Source organism: Suricata suricatta, chromosome 4, assembly GCF_006229205.1.
Source record: "Suricata suricatta isolate VVHF042 chromosome 4, meerkat_22Aug2017_6uvM2_HiC, whole genome shotgun sequence".
In the NCBI taxonomy this organism is placed as follows: domain Eukaryota; kingdom Metazoa; phylum Chordata; class Mammalia; order Carnivora; family Herpestidae; genus Suricata; species Suricata suricatta.
In genome coordinates, this window is record NC_043703.1 from 15,655,187 (window position 1) to 15,671,296 (window position 16,110).

Below are 16,110 nucleotides of genomic sequence, written 5' to 3' on the forward strand. Positions count from 1 at the left end.
TCCGTGTGTCAATCCACTGGGGTCAAGGAGATGGAGAGATAGGCAAACATAAATGTGTGGAATATATATACTGTATCTCCCAGCTCTGTGCACAGAAAGGGTCTAGTAGTAGTAACACTCCAATAGCAGTGAGCACACTTAGTGCCCAGACCTTGGCTTCTAATATCATCCTTCAGTAAGAGGAACGAGGGCTCCTTGGAGAAGAGGTTGATTCCAGGACTGGAGTAAGGAAAATAAAGTAAGATTATGAGATAACCTGTGACGGCAAAAATAAAAAAGTGCTCAGAGAAGATTGGTGAGCGTGTCAGACAATACGGTAACCAACTAGAAGGAGACTCCAATACACAAACTGGAAGAAATTGAGCAACAAAGAAAATAATCATAATTATTGGATTATAGCCATAGAATAAAATCAATATCATTGAGTCCTTTCTGATATAAATGAATAAATGAATAAATAAGCAGTTGGAAGAGAAAAAAAGTACAATTTTCAAGAAGATTCCAATTAATACATATAGAAGGAAAAAGGAAAATTCAAAATCACCTTTATGCAGATGCTACAGTAATACTATTGTGGGCAAGATCTTCTTAGGTATATTAAAGTGGCATCAGTTGCCAAAAGTTTGAGGACAAACAGGATATTAGCATAGACTTCAAGAATTCTCTAAAATATGTATTATAAATACAGGGAGAAATAGTAACTTTACAGTGGAAAACCCAACAGCTACTGTGATGCATACTCTAATATGATATATGAGAAGGACACACCATTTCTGTAATATCCTCGCCAAATGCATAACCTCAATCTAATCTGAGAGAACATCAGACAAATCCAAATTGAAAGACATTCTGCACAATAATTGACTAGTCCTCGTCAAAAGTGTAGAGGTCATAAAAGATAAGGCAAATTGAGAAAGTGTCACAGATTGAAGGAGACTAAGGAGATAAAACATATAAATGCATGTGGGATCCTGAATTGGATCCTGAAATATGAAAAAGATAAACCAGTGAAATTAGAATAAGGCCTATAATGGGGCGCCTGGGTGGTTCAGTCGGTTGAGCGGCCGGCTTCGGCTCAGGTCAGATCTCACGTTCGTGGGTTTGAGCCCTGCGTCGGGCTCTGTGCTGACAGCTAGCTCAGAGCCTGGAGCTGCTTCGGATTCTGTGTCTCCCTCTCTCTCTGTCCCTCCCCCTCTCATGCTCTGTCTCCCTCTGTATCAAAAATAAATAAAACATTTAAAAAAATTAAAAAAAAAAAGAATAAGGCCTATACTTTTTAGTTAATAACATTGTATCAGTGTTAATTTCCTATTTTTGATTATTGTATTATGTTTACGTATGTATGTTGTTAACATCAGGATGTGCTGATAGAGGGTACTATATATGTAAACCCTGTACTATTTTTGCAACTTTTCTATACATCAAAAATTATTTCACAATATGCATTAAAGTGTAATTGATTTCAAGCAGATCAAGGTTGGAGATTAACTGTTTGTAAAACTATTTCTTTATCATCCTTTCCATATAAAACTGATATGTCAAGCTTAACACATGTATATTAAACCCCTGGTAAGTAACTATCCTCGAATTTAAAATTTTATTCATTCAGATAAGGGTGTGGCTAAATGTGTCTCTTTAAATGATCAACAAAAAGAGTGTGTATGTTTAGGAGAATCTTAAGATATTTAAATGAAATAGAGAAACACCACACCATGTAAGCAAAAATAATGTAATTATAACTCATTATTATTTCTTAAAGCATACAAATATCATATATGGTTATCACCTGGCAGACAATACATATACATAAAAAGTCAAGCCTAAATATTAAAATGAGACCCTGAATGCCTTCCAGCAGAAAATAATTTGATGTTGGTGTCCTTATTCTCTGAATTAGCACAGATCACCGTGACTCTTCTGGATAAATGTACATGGATTCATCAGAGACGATCGCGGGCACCTTCCTAAACTCCAACACTAGCTCTCAAGTAGCTCTTTCTCTGAGAGGTCAGAAATTTCTGATTAAAGAAATCAAATTAATCAATTTGTCGATTAAGACTTTATCATTTTGTATTTTCAAACTATTAACATCTGCATCTAAAACAAATGCCTGGGTGCAGTTTTAAATTGAACTTTTCTTCTCTTACATTTTAAAGGTTGATTTAACAAGTATATGATGAACACTAGCAAATCCAATGCCCAGTCATCATAGATCATATGGATAGAGATCAAGGCTCAGCACAGCAGAATTAAAATGATTTTTTAAAGATCCTGAGACACCCGGAAGAAATGAAATTTAAGATCTACCAATTCCATATGGAAATTAAATGTATCCTGAAACTAACTTCTACAAATGGAATTCAAAGGAATGCAATGACTATTCAACACAATTCATTGTCAGATTTTATTTTTAAAATGTTGCATGGCCACTATTAAACTATTTGAAATTTTGATCTCAAGACCTGGGACTCCCACGTGGGTTAAGAAAAATAAATGTAAATCCTTCTGAAAAGACTGGAAGCCTGAATGCAGCCCATGGGCTCAAACTCTGATCAGAGCCACATGTGGCAACCTCAAATTATTGTTCTCAGACTCAACCTTTCCTCTCACTTTGTTCTGGCTGTTTTCCAAAGAGGGACAGGTGGTTTTAGGGCATTTTCTTGAGTTACAAATCAAATAATATTTCATGGTTTTCACCTTTAATGGGCTAAGTAGAAGGCATTTGACAAAAGTCACTCTAGAGGTTGAGAGAAATAATTTATACTCTAGGGCATTCTTAAATCAGTAACTTGGCAATATGAGATTCAAAAAAAGTCTCACTGCTCCTTGCAATGTTGCATTGCAAAAGCTTCATCGTGTCTGTTTGTCTTGCTCCTTGGGTGGGTCAGTGTGTGTGTTGGGGGGACTCCATGTTCAGAAACCAATGAATAGATTCTATGGGTTCTTACATATAATCAGTTTTCATTAGAGACAATTGTGCCACAAGGCAGGCGATGAAGTCACGGGCTGCTTTCTCCTACCTGGTATTCTGGCCAGAGGAAAAAAAAGGCCCCAGGGCAAGTTTTTAAATAAAATTAATAAATTTCATGCCTCAGCTTGAAATTCAGAACTTGGCAGTGGCCAGAAATGAACAAAGTAATCCTAGATTTCATGCATTGAGGATTGCAAAAGTCAAAGCCAATAGAAAATAAATTTCCTCTTGGATCGACTGCAGTTATAAATGTCAATGTGTGTGATAAATATGACCATCAAGGGGTTCTTGAATCTTGAGGAATAGTATTTGGGGGAGCAATCTAAGCCTGTCTCCATTGAGTCATTAAGTTAAGCATTCTTATGTTTGCACAGTTGACATTCTGACTACTCTTAATTAAAGAGGTTGGGGATTATAGATATAGGCTCATTCTGAGAACACATACTGATGAGCAGGCTGTTAAATATTTAACATGTAGAGGTAAAGACAGTATAATTACACAGGAAGGAACATGCAGGCACCGTGTGGTACCCAGGAGAGAGGATTCTGGGCACAATCTGTTGGAGTTGATTAGGAAAGTTGGCCACGGATCCATTTGGGCTATGGAAAAGCTCCAATGGTTCTTGGCATCCCCAGCTCCTGTTTTCTGAACACTACTACAGAACAGTACTATTTTCGGCATCCAATTGAAAATGCCCAGTTTCTGGTACCGCTGTTTCTCAAATCCATCAAACCATAAACAGATTGAAGAAACCCATGTGTGACATGCTCCACACTCGCTTCTGTATTTGCTGACACCACCATCTCTCTTGTGTGTGTTTGTTGCAGTCATAACAATGGGCCTCTCTTCTTTCCCTCTACATCTAGTCATCTAGGTAATCAGGCATGAAATCCTATATATTTTTTCCAACTCTACCATGAATGTTGTCTTCCTTTCTCCTTCTATGCAGAGATAACCCCTCCACTAGTCTCATTCTCTGAAACCATCCTTTACTTGGCTTCCAGATTAATACTGAAATCCTTCCCTTCCCTGTATAAAAAATACTCATGACTCGTCATGGCCTATACAATAGGAGAAAGTCAACCATTTGGCCTTCCTTTCAAAGCATAAACAGTCCAATTGAGACCAATTTTACCTCCCAGTATAGACCAGCAAGTACATTTTTTTTTCAGCTTGGTTTCCTCACAGGTACCTGAGCACATCATGCCTATTTGAACTTACATACTACTATTTTTCCAGCCTGGTCTCACCAAGTGCTTAGTCACTTGAGCAGAGGCAAGTTAATCTCTACTGGGTGAGTCCTATCTCTCAGGAACTTAGGTGAATCCTGAGTAGGGAAAAGAAGAAACTGGCTTGATGAAATGCACTTCCTCTAATCTTGAACCTTCTGCTTATGCTCCATCTCTCTCAAAAATAAACATTAAAAAATTTTAATTTCTATTTTCTGTTCATATCTTCACAGGGTTTTCACCTGAATAGGGAACCACGGTGCTTTTCCTTTAGTGCTATCTCTGTGGACACGTCTCAACCCCTCAGATGTCCATGCTTTATCTAGTTTAATCCACACAATGCTAAGACATAGGTACGTTTATCTCAGGTTTATGGATGAGAAAAGTGAGATTTATGAAGTAACATACAGGTAATAAATGATGATGTCAGGATCCAAACTCATGCAGCGGTTCTAGGACTATTGCTCTTAACGATATTGTCTTCCAATAACAAGCTCCCACTCAGAAAACACACATTTCATCTCTTTGGAAAATTATAATTTCCCAAGATCTGGTGGTACAGTTTTTATTTATTTTATGTCTACCATATGCTTAGTCTAGATCTAAGCACCAAAAAGGCATCTAATACAAAATATCTTTTGAAGAGAATCAGGTATATTCAGGTGCTGAGCTATGACAGGAGACTTTAGACGTTTTAACGCTCTAAACCTGCAGTGTCCAACACCATAGATGCTGGCCACATATAGTGATTAAAATGTAAAGTAATTAAAGATAAATGAAAAATTTAGCTCCTTGGATACACTAACCATCTTCTAGGTGCTCAATAGCTGTATGTGACTAAATTTAAGTTACTTAAAGTTAAATAAAATAAAAACTCAGTTTTTTAGTCTCCCTAGATACATTTCAAATGCTCAACAGCCCATGTGGCTAGTGGCTACTCAGACAATACAGACACCAAACCTTTCCATTGTTAGTTCCAGATTCTATTAGATAGTTCTGGCAATATTCTTTTTCCCCAATATATCCCATCACCCTATGTAGCCAGCGACTAAGGATTACTTTCTAAACACTTAGTAGGAATTAATTTATGTAGTGGTTAAGAACCTGGGCCCTAAAGCCAAATCTTGGCCTTGCAACTTACAAGTTATAGGACCTTAGACACATCACTTAACTTATCTGGGCTCAGTTTTCTCTTCTGTATAATAGGGATCATAATATGAACTACCTCATAGGATTATTTTAAGGATTAAAAGTATAAAGTAATTACAGTACTGCCTGGTTAAAGGAAGCATCCAATTGCTGTTAACTATTTTGCTACAGATGTAATGTTCTCTGAATGGAAGCCAGAACCATAGAAATCGGTGCATAAAGTTTCTTACAGTTTTCTCATAGTTCTAGAAGTTGGATACTATTATTGTAATTGAGTAGCAAGGCCCATTGAAACATTCTCTAATGGCCAACTTTGGGAAATATATATTTAGATTTCAGTCAATAAAGGTAGTGTTAGGCACACATTTAATTGGGTCACCAAAACCTTGTCAAATATTTTATTCAGTCAGGGATGTCTGGGTGGCTCAGTTGGTTAAGCATATGACTTCAGCTCAGGTTGTGATCTCACAGTCCATGGGTTTGAGCCCTGCATCGGGCTCTGTGCTGACAGCTCAGAGCCTAGAGCATTCTTTGGATTCTGTGTCTCCTTCTCTCTCTGCCCCTTCCCCACTTGCACTCTATCTCTCTCTCAAAAATGAAAAAATATTAGAAAAATTAAAAAAATATATATTTATTTTTTCAATCAACATGGTGATTCAATAAAAAATAGTATCAGCCTGATTAATGAAGGGACATGTGTATTTCACTTTGTGGAATTACCTTTTGGAGGTCAGATCCTGTGCATGACCTGAACCCTCAAAATGCACTATGTATTGGTATTTATAGAATTAGTCCTAACATTCTTAGGACTATTGGCAATTTCAGTTCTCCCATCTGGTTGGGTTTTGCACATAGATTTTGGATGATGGAATATGTTTCTATGACTATGTTAACACACAAGAGTAGGAAGCACTAAGCTATTTTAAAAATAAGGAACTAATCTAACAATAATCAAGAACGTTGAATTTGGAAAGTCTTGGAGACACGTGCATAAGTGATAATATCAAGGGCTCCAAACAGCCTTCTCCAGCTGATGGTTGTGGATTTTGAGAAAACGCTTCCTACTGAAGTCAGTGAATTATCTTATGGAACCATCATCCTGCTTCCCTGGGAGAAGAGACTTCAAAGCTGGTGTGTAACTACCAGAGGGAGAGATGTAGGGCTGAGATAGGGCAGGGTCACTTACTGATTCAGTCAATCTGAAAACCGCATCAGCTCTGGCAATCATTGTTACATCCCGAAGTCTCTCACATCCACTAATTTATTCATGCCATCCAATGGTATTCTCAGGCCTCTCATTACATGGCTCTAATTGCTCTATTTCCTACATATTGAGATTTTCGTAGTGAATACTGACTTTTTTTGACATTTAATTATCAGTGTTATCTTTCGAGAGGATCCTGAACCTTAAAGAATAAAAATGTGATGCATATAGATACATCTCTTCTTGGTATAGTGTCATATATTCAATGACTTATTTTCATTTCTTTTTGTAATTTTCACTTCTTCAGAGGTTATAATAAAGACCATTCTTAGTGTAGCAAATTATTTAAATCCATGCAGAGAAAAAATCAAGGACATATCTTTTTTTATGTGGGATTTATATATAAGCTGTTATTTGAAGGACAAGGAATATTTCATGCTCTATTTTAATTTAAATTCTCTACTGGCCACCTTACCAAGTATCTGTAGGCATGATATTTTAAAATGAATTATAAGCTCAAAGTTTTCATATATCATGAAGGTTCTCAAAGTTTAAATTACTCCCAAGGACATTTATATCCATGTCCCTTTTAGAGTAACCAATGAAAACATGCCTTTACCCATCAGAATAATTCATGGGGCCATCTCTTCTAACCTGGCTTCCACCCCTGGCTCCTTGGAGGGTTGTTCTTAATGAACAAACCACAAAGACAACATGATGAAGATAGTAAGATTCTAAAAGTCTCTTAATTGTTAAAGAAACAAGCCTGAGGAAAATTAAAGCTAGTTTCAAAAATGACTCAAACATAGAGACATGATCAGCCATTCTGCTCTTGAGATGATCAGGAATTAAAGGAGCTTTTAGAACAATTGGAAGATACAGATAAATAGATATATAGATAGATGCTAGGTAGGTAGATATTTAATTATTCACATATATGTAAATGCAGATGTGACATTTAGGGGAAAAGAAATCTAAGCACCCTCATTAACACTACTATTATTAAGACATTTTAATATAGCATTGCAATATCACACAAGTTTTTCTTATTTCAGTTAAACCAAAGATTTTCACTTCAGCTTGTAATCAGGATTTTGATAGTGATCTAAATGTTTCAGAAGATTAACCACTCCTTTATTCTATTAAATCAGTCACCTCATGAAGGACTTTTGGTTACAGTAGCCGTGAGAATTGTAAGTTTGTTATTTGTGAATAGCCACATGGTTTAGTGCTTTCTTTAACAATTCACGTATTTAGCTCTACTTATATTTCTTATGTTCTAGTTTCTATAACACAACAATTTCTTCTACCTCATGCTCCTCTTATTTCCTGGAATTGAAACTGCTAAGAAAGTCATCAGGCTAATGTTTCGAGTGCTGAATTTTACCTGGGTTTCTGGTTTGGACCTTTTGGAATCTATTAAATTCTATTCTAAAGAATCATCAAATACTTTCTCTTGGGATGCCAAAAGCCAGACGTCCTGTGTTTTAGCTTAAAGCTGAGACATAACAGGGAAAACTAGCCAAATTTATTAAAATCAGATGTCCATCATTACAAACAAAGTCCTTTGGACATAATTATCAAATTAAACCACTTATCCATAGAAAACACTGAAATCGACGCATAAATTAAAGGTAAAATCCCCAATACAAAGGCAATTCTCATCATCTGTGATATTGTCTGCTTTCTCCTGGTAAACTAAGCCCATCTGTTGCTGGTTCTCAAAGAAATTGGAGAGCTTAATAAGATAAAAGAGGTATTTCAGCGAATTTCCTATTATAAGTGGAATATCTTGTATCATAAAGAATGTTAGACTTGCAAAAATAGTTAAGCCTTGTTGCGGGCCATTTGTTGGTGTCATATTAAATACTACCATGAATTCCAACATGAAAGTCTAGTTCAGAATAGTATGCTTGCAGTCATCAGTAATTATAAATTCTATAGAGGTCGAGCGTGTGGGAAATGGGACAGATGTTCGTACAAGAGTTGGCACTGAGGGCAAAGGCATACACATGCACCTATGAATGACTACTTGTCTACTGCTCTACTGCCCCAAATAATTTTAGGATTGATGTGCTTTGCCTGCTTTGATCCATGGGAAAATTTGCCTGATGCAGAACAGAAACTGCAGCCCCATGAATCCTTGAGTTGTTGCCCCAAGATGAACATTGGTGAGTGTTCAGAAGTTAAGAAATGCCTGCCTCAGTGTTTGTCACACAGCCTCATACATTTGACCGCCCTAAAGGCATTAACCCTACTGCACCACATAAAAACACTTTCACATATGCAGAGTTCAGAAGTGAACCATTTTCTAAACGGAGGAAATTGATAACAAATGCAGCTCGTGAAAGGCTGCTGGATTCCAGCCAACTGTTTTCTTTCGTGCTTTCTTCTTCTTTTTTTTTCTCACCGAGTAGTTAGTACTGCTTGTGGATTCTGCCAGCATCACAGAGAGAACACAGCATATGATAAATGTCCATGAGAAATGAGAAATATTGAATCAATGACACTAAAAGGAAGGCAGGGAGCTGGGTGGGGTTAGATTTCAACTGATAGAAAATAAAGTATTTTTTTTTTACTATCCCGCTTGCTGCTTTTAGGAATGCATATGAGCAAAAGCAAGTTCTGCAGCTAATGGTGAGACCAGATTCTAAAATAATTGCTTTGGCTTTAGTTCCTCAATGAAAGAGTTGTGTTCCTAGACTGTATTTTCGAATAAACTGTTTTATACAAAGTGGAAACCAAGAAAGCTTGAAACTTGCTGCTAAATATAATTCTTAAATTTTTCTTTTTCTTTGGTTGAAAGGAAATGATTTTCTATGTTTAGGGTCTAGAGGTTTTAAAAACATGGCATTTCAGGATCTATCAGCTGGAGTCCTATCATATTTACTATGGAATTCTTTGTGACTAAAAACTTATCAGATTTGTATTATAGAGCTTCATGCTTAAGAAAGTCTTTGAAAGAGGAGCATCTTATACAAATGCTTGGAATAGTTCCTTGTGTTTATTTTATATCCTGCTGAAATGTAACTTCACACAGTCCTGTTTTATTTTATATATTTACCAGAACCCGTTTATTTACTAGAAACAGTAAATGTTTATCTAGCAACATTTCCCCCCAAACACAAAGTTGTGAATATACTAAATACCTTGAGGATAAACAACTCTTTCAGGTCCTAAGAAAGTAATTTGTGCACCAAAGTAGCCATTTATTACATGACACTAGTCTTTTGACTGACCTACCACAGCTTCCTTGCGGCTGGCTCTAATTTACAACTTGATAGCAGCTGTCACAATGACGGAACCAGGTTCATTATCTGATTTGTTTCTGCCATCCCTGCACTCACGAGTCCATTAACATCAGGGATATGTGTTTTTTTAAATTACTGAATTAGTCATACTTCCATTAATAGAGTAGACTTACAAAGTAAAAGAGAACAGCCTCTTACTACATTCCCTTCCATTCTCTGTCTCGTTTCCATTTATTCCATCAGAGAACTACAGTGAGCCCTGTTCTCAGCAGGCAGGGCCTCATCTACTCTATCCTCATGCATAAACCAGAACAAGGTCCTGACCAGCCACTCCGTAAATATGTGTTGTAGTAATGAATCTCAGAAGATGCATGGATAATACCCACTTGGCCAGGCACAGGTGTACTGCCCACCTTGCACTTCATGGTGATGCTCTCATGCCAATTTTCTGTCTTCAGGATGTCTTAGACTTAATAACTGGCTAGTTTGAAAGAAGAAAGGAAGCTCAGGAAGTTTGATATCCCTGGACAGTCTGGACTATAAGTGCTCAAGACCTAGACTAAAAATCAAGCTGCTTTGCTGGCTTTTCCCTCCCTACCTCCCCCATTCCGTCTCTCCCTCCCTCCGTCTCTCCCCGCTTCCGTCTCTCCCTGCCTCCGTCCCTTCTTTCCTTCCTTCCTTCCTTCTTTCCTTCCTTCCTCCTCCTTCTCCTTCTTTTTACATTGGACAGTATCTATATATCGAGGACCTGAAACTTCTCTTGACAAAAATGAACACAAATCCTCCGAGTCTTCTCAGTTCAAGTCAGTGACAGTGACTTGATGAGTGATGAGACTTGATCACAAAATGTTTAAAAAACAAATCAAATAAGTATTTATGAATCAGCGACCAATCATACTGGATGCATTGAAACACAATGCGTTGTCATAGGCAACTTGTAAGTATTTGGGGCCTATACAGTATTCCAGCAATTCTATATGTTATGGCTATTCCACATCATCAGTTGTGTTTGACAACACTATTCAATACAGTCTTATTTATGTTTTATTCTATGTTTACCAAGGTATGGCTTCCTTGATACCTTAGACTAGACTAAGTCTTTCTCCTCAGTAGATACTTATCATCCTGTGCTTCTATTTTCCTAACACTTTATCACAGTTGATTATAATTAATGTAACTACATTAGTTCCCTTAGCGCAAAAAAAAAAAGATAAAAAAGCATGTGTCTAGCTTATTCAATATTGCGAGCAGAATTAATAGGTGAAGATTATGAGTCTTACTAACTGGGATAGTCTAAAATATAAGGCTGCAAGGTTGGAACACAAACATCTTTAGGTCTCACTTTTAGGGAACTATAGTGACAAGTTTCTCTTATACTTGAAGTAATAAACATCCTTTAGTATTTCAGTGATGAAAGATACTACAAAACGAAAAACTTTTTGCCTTTGGTCTCATCAGCATGTTTGTTCCCACGCTCTTGTTTTCTTTCTCCATTTTTTACAGTCGATTAAGTCTTAGAAGGTACTAGATGTTTGGAGGAGGCTATCACACGTATCCTAGATTTTAAAGTAGACGCACGATTCATTGCAGCTACATAAATATAATTTCAGCCTTAGCTTTTGTGCTCACGAGCTAGGTGTAATCTGCCACACGGCCCCTTGTCAAATAGAATAGCTCTTATCTGTGGAGTGTTGGTATCAATGCCAAACACTCACAATCACCGCAGTGTATCACTGAACACGAATTCTGCCCACAAACCGTTGCCCTTTAGGAAACTTTAATTTACGTAACCATTTTCTGAGAAAATGCCTTGGCATCCAGGCAACGTTCAAAGGCGAGGCTGGAATAAGCTGAGGATGAATTTTGAGCAAGACCTGGGTAAGTGCCTAAGTGACTGATGTCCCAAATGCCGGCTTTCTCTTCCTGCATGGCTCCGAGGAGGGAGAGCAGACTGCAAACCACTCTCGTCTCCCCGGGTCCTGCTTCTGTCCGGGGTGTGGCCCAGCAAGCCTGTCCGCACAGATGCAGCGAGTTGAGGCAGGCCTGGGCTTGGCCCTGAGGAATCCTACATCCTTCTAGAAAGCAGCTGAAAAGTTCTGGCAGAGGTGATCTGAGACTTTCATGTTCTCTAAAATGGGTCTAGCAGGATCTTCTTCAACGTTGTCATCGACTTATAAAAAATACACATAAAGCTCTTTAACCAAAGCTCTTTTTTCCTGCAATAGCTAATTTATAAGAATCTTTTGGACACCCACCCACCCTGTGCAGGACACAAAGTTAAACTTCCTAAAGGAAAACAATAGAAATGCATCCCGAGTAGACGCTTGATTTTTTTTTCTCTAGGATTATGACAAAATGAAAATTAAAAAACTATGGAACTTAAGAAGTGAATGGAATATCATTGGGGTTTTTGGCTGAACACTGAGAACATTTTATTTTATCAGTGACTTACCTGGTAATTGACAAATCCACACAACAACTGTATTCAAAATAATTACAATTCACTTTTTTTTTTTTAAGAAAGAGAAAGAGAACAAGCAGGGGAGAAGGACAGAGGGAGAGAGATAGTGAGAATCGTAAGCTGACTCAACGCTCAGCACAGAGCCTGATGTTGAGGTCGAACCCACAACCCTGGGATCATGACTGGAGCCGAAATCAAGAGTTGGATGATCCGCCGACTGACCCACTCAGGTGCTCCATAACTCACTTTCAATTAACTTGTGGCATAGTAAAGATCATGAGAGCGTACCACCAGTTCTATTCTTGTCTTTATTGACTGTTGATTGCATCCACTGTTAACCTTTACGATAAGGACATAATGAAAAAAACCATAAAAATGTATAAACTGGGGCATGAACGCAGCAGATCGAGATGGCACATGCAATGGCAGCACAGGAGTAGAAGAACTGATGGAAAGATGCTTGGAGTCCAAGAGTGACGGGCTACGGATGCCAACCAGGGAAAGGGCTTTATATGTAATTACTGTTTGATTATTGGTGTGCTCGCTGGTTTTCCTGCTGCATTCACGAATGCCGTGACACTGTCATCTTGGATACATATGTGGAAACCGGAGGTGGCACATTTGCCTAATTTATGTAACAAGTTTGTGAACTAACACTTCACATCAGGACAAGTATCAGCAAGAACATATTTTGCTCCAAAAGTCTATATTGGTGGTCAATTCCCGTCCCAAGGCAGAACCAGAGGAAAGAAAAAAAAGAAGGATTTTCTCACTGATATCCAAGACTAATAAAGAGTGAGATAAGGAAGCAAAGGGTATATGAAATAGATTCACATAGGACTAACCACCAGGTTCTCTTTTAATTAAAGTACATCCAACACACGGTGGGTTCAAATTTTGGTTTTTAAATCAAATGGTTTTCCAGACATTCAATTTCACATCTAATTGGCATCTGGGAAAGTCAATTGATTGAAGGTATAAAGATTTGTTTTATGTTAAAATAGCCAACCAGCACTGAAGAGAAAAAGCCAATAAGGAAGTCACGGCTGCTCTTCTAAGTTAAAAGCCTTATAAGTCTCATTCGTAATCAGGTCCTGCTCTAAGTAACAAAATCCACATGTCCACCTTCCTCAATAAGGTGCAGGCTGAGCAAAGACAATTTAACTGTGCCATAAATTAGGGTAGTTTCAACCAAAACATACGAATAATCTAGATGACTCAAAGCGATGCAATGAGGTTTAATCTGGTTTTAAAATGTGGCAATATTTTTAGATTTCTTGATGAGAGTACTTTTTAATTAGCATTATTTGGAAAGTGTCTTTGCCAAAATTAATCTAAATTCATATTTTAGAAGATCGAGTTATTATCACCTTTTTAAAAAATGCATACTCCCATCCAAAATCTTAGCAAAGAATCATATCATTTCTGAGTTAGAAGGTACCTTAATGATTAAACTTTTTAAACACTTCCTCATTTTTCAAATAAAGTAACCCAAGATCATGCAAACAGATTTTGTACTCCCACTAACGAAGAGAGAACAGCATTTCAATATATTTTCCCCGAAATGATTTCTGGGATTTTGTTAGATGAGTTCCATTGGAATCTACCCACTCTAAAATCTTTTTTAAAAACTTCCAAACCATTGTCCCTGGCCTTCCTGAGCATAATAGCGTGTTAGCTAGAGGGTTCATTGACAAAAGGGAAGACTTCCAACCGAATCCCATCTTTTGCACCACAAGCTTAGGTTTTGCTGCATTCCAACCCATCTGAGATCTTTTTCCTACCTACCCCAATCTCAGATGTCAGAAGAATTACACGTGCCTTCTGGTTTAGAGGTTCGCATAAATGATGACAGCCACCCCCCACCCCCAAAGCTGCGGAACTGCGCTGTGATGTGTAGGCACTCTGCCCTTCGCCATGCAATTGCAGTACATACAATTGCAAGTACTTTTATTTGAAGGCCGTTTGTCAGAGGGGGGAAAACACATTTACTCTTTCAAGGCCTGTGTATTTCCCAGGAAGAAGCCTGCCTGTAAAATCTGTCCTTTTACCCTTGGATAGTATTTTGGGAAATATCTTTCGGCAGCGCACCGCACCGCACCCGGAGCGATTTCTGCAACTCAAGACCAGAGCCCTGACTCACAGACCTTCCCCACTTCTTCCTCAACTTCTGTCTACCTTCGAACACTGGAAGGCTGTCTCCGCTAGCTTCCCCTTCACAGAACAAGGAGGAAGATTTGCATATTTGAGCAAACATACTGAGCTATTTTCATCATGGATGTCTAAGGAAGGAGTGTTGTACTAATATCTGTGACTATGTTAAGGTACTAGAAATAAGAACTAGTGCCGAGGATTTTCGTTTTAAGTAGGTTTTCTTCCAAATTGTCCCTTTCCACAGGGACTCACAGGAACTCAACAAGAGTATGTGTATCTTTGTCAGAGAGATCACTTAATTCCCGACGGCTGGCTGGTACCATCTCAAACATATAAGGGTACCCTGTTTTTCAGGATTTAAACAAAAAAGAAGAAACATGCAGAGTCCTGTTTATAATGTGCTCAAAGCTGTTTTCTGTTTTTGTTTTTGCATTTAATCCTCTTTTGCACTGGAATCATCAACCCTTCAGACCTGCCCGTCATGCCCCCACAAACACGGGCCGCCCCCACGCCTCTTGCTGGTCGTCTGCCGCTCTGTCATCCAGGTCATGGATGCACTGAAACGCTCCTTACCTAGAAACAGATTCCACTCCGTGTCCAGGTCAGCCTGATTGGCCAGGCAGCCCTTCATGACGTTCAGGCAGTAGTTCTCACAGGGCCTCACGGCGGGAAGGCCTCGGCAGTATGGGCAGTAGAGCATCTTCATGAGAGCCCGGATGCAGCCCGGGGTCGGGCTGACCTGCGGATTTATGGACCAGAAAATCAGAAATAAGAAGGATGGAAGGGAGGACAATAAGAGAGGTAACTCATCCTCTCCTTGAAAAAACAAAACAAAACAAGACAAAGACAAAAAGGAGAAAGGGCTTTGAAAACCTCTATCAGTAGAGCAAGGAAACGATTAGAATCTTAACCCTTTGCAATACCTGATCTCGAAGCCAGTCCATTCCTGTCGACTTGGTCGACATCGTAATAATCGGTTTTCATCAAATGTCCCCATCAACATTTGATATCTATGTCGTTGTAATTCAGCCCTAAAACCTGGACACCGTTTCATCACAACGGAACGTGAAATGAGATAATGCATGTGAAAGCAATTTGCCGAGTTAAAGGCTCCATAAAAATGAAGGTATGATTAAAGTTTAATGTGACACCTTTAGAAAATTTTCCAACTGGTTATTTGACCCCGTTTCTAAAGGAAGTTGGCAGATACACTTACTTTGTACCTAACTTTTTAAAAAGGATCAATAGCAACTTGTCTGGCATTTCTAAGATCCAGTCCTGCTTAGAAGCAATGCAACTGCCAATGCAATATCTTTGGGCATTTGAAGCCTTACAGTTCTGGGAGCTTGTGGGAAATGGACCCCAGTGTGGATGTGAGGAGAAATCCTTGCAGTAATTCAACCAACGATGGAGTGACATTTGCCTTGAATAAGGAAAGCTGAGTTCATCAGTTCTAAACCACTGAAATCTCTTCCGGACTCACTGAAAATTCTAATCTGACTTCAAGAGGAAAGACTATTTAAAACAGTATGAGCCAACAACAGAAAAAAAATACAGAAAACTCTTTTTTCATGACTAGATGCAAAATTATCATATTTATATGGTTGATTCCACGTAATTTTGGTGTTTTCGTCAATTAGCCAAATGATGCTGTTCTTGTGTTCCAGACCTGAGAACAAGCCTGACTTAT

General features: G+C 38.3%; 1 protein-coding gene across 1 annotated transcript in view; it reads right to left on the reverse strand.

The window, feature by feature from the left end:
• Positions 1 to 16,110, reverse strand: part of GPC6 (glypican 6) — a 1,091,050-nt gene that overhangs the window by 341,162 nt on the left and 733,778 nt on the right. The window contains exon 4 of the mRNA XM_029936540.1: positions 14,994 to 15,159. Coding sequence (XP_029792400.1) covers positions 14,994 to 15,159 — 166 coding nt within the window. The remainder of the gene's footprint in view (positions 1 to 14,993; positions 15,160 to 16,110) is intronic.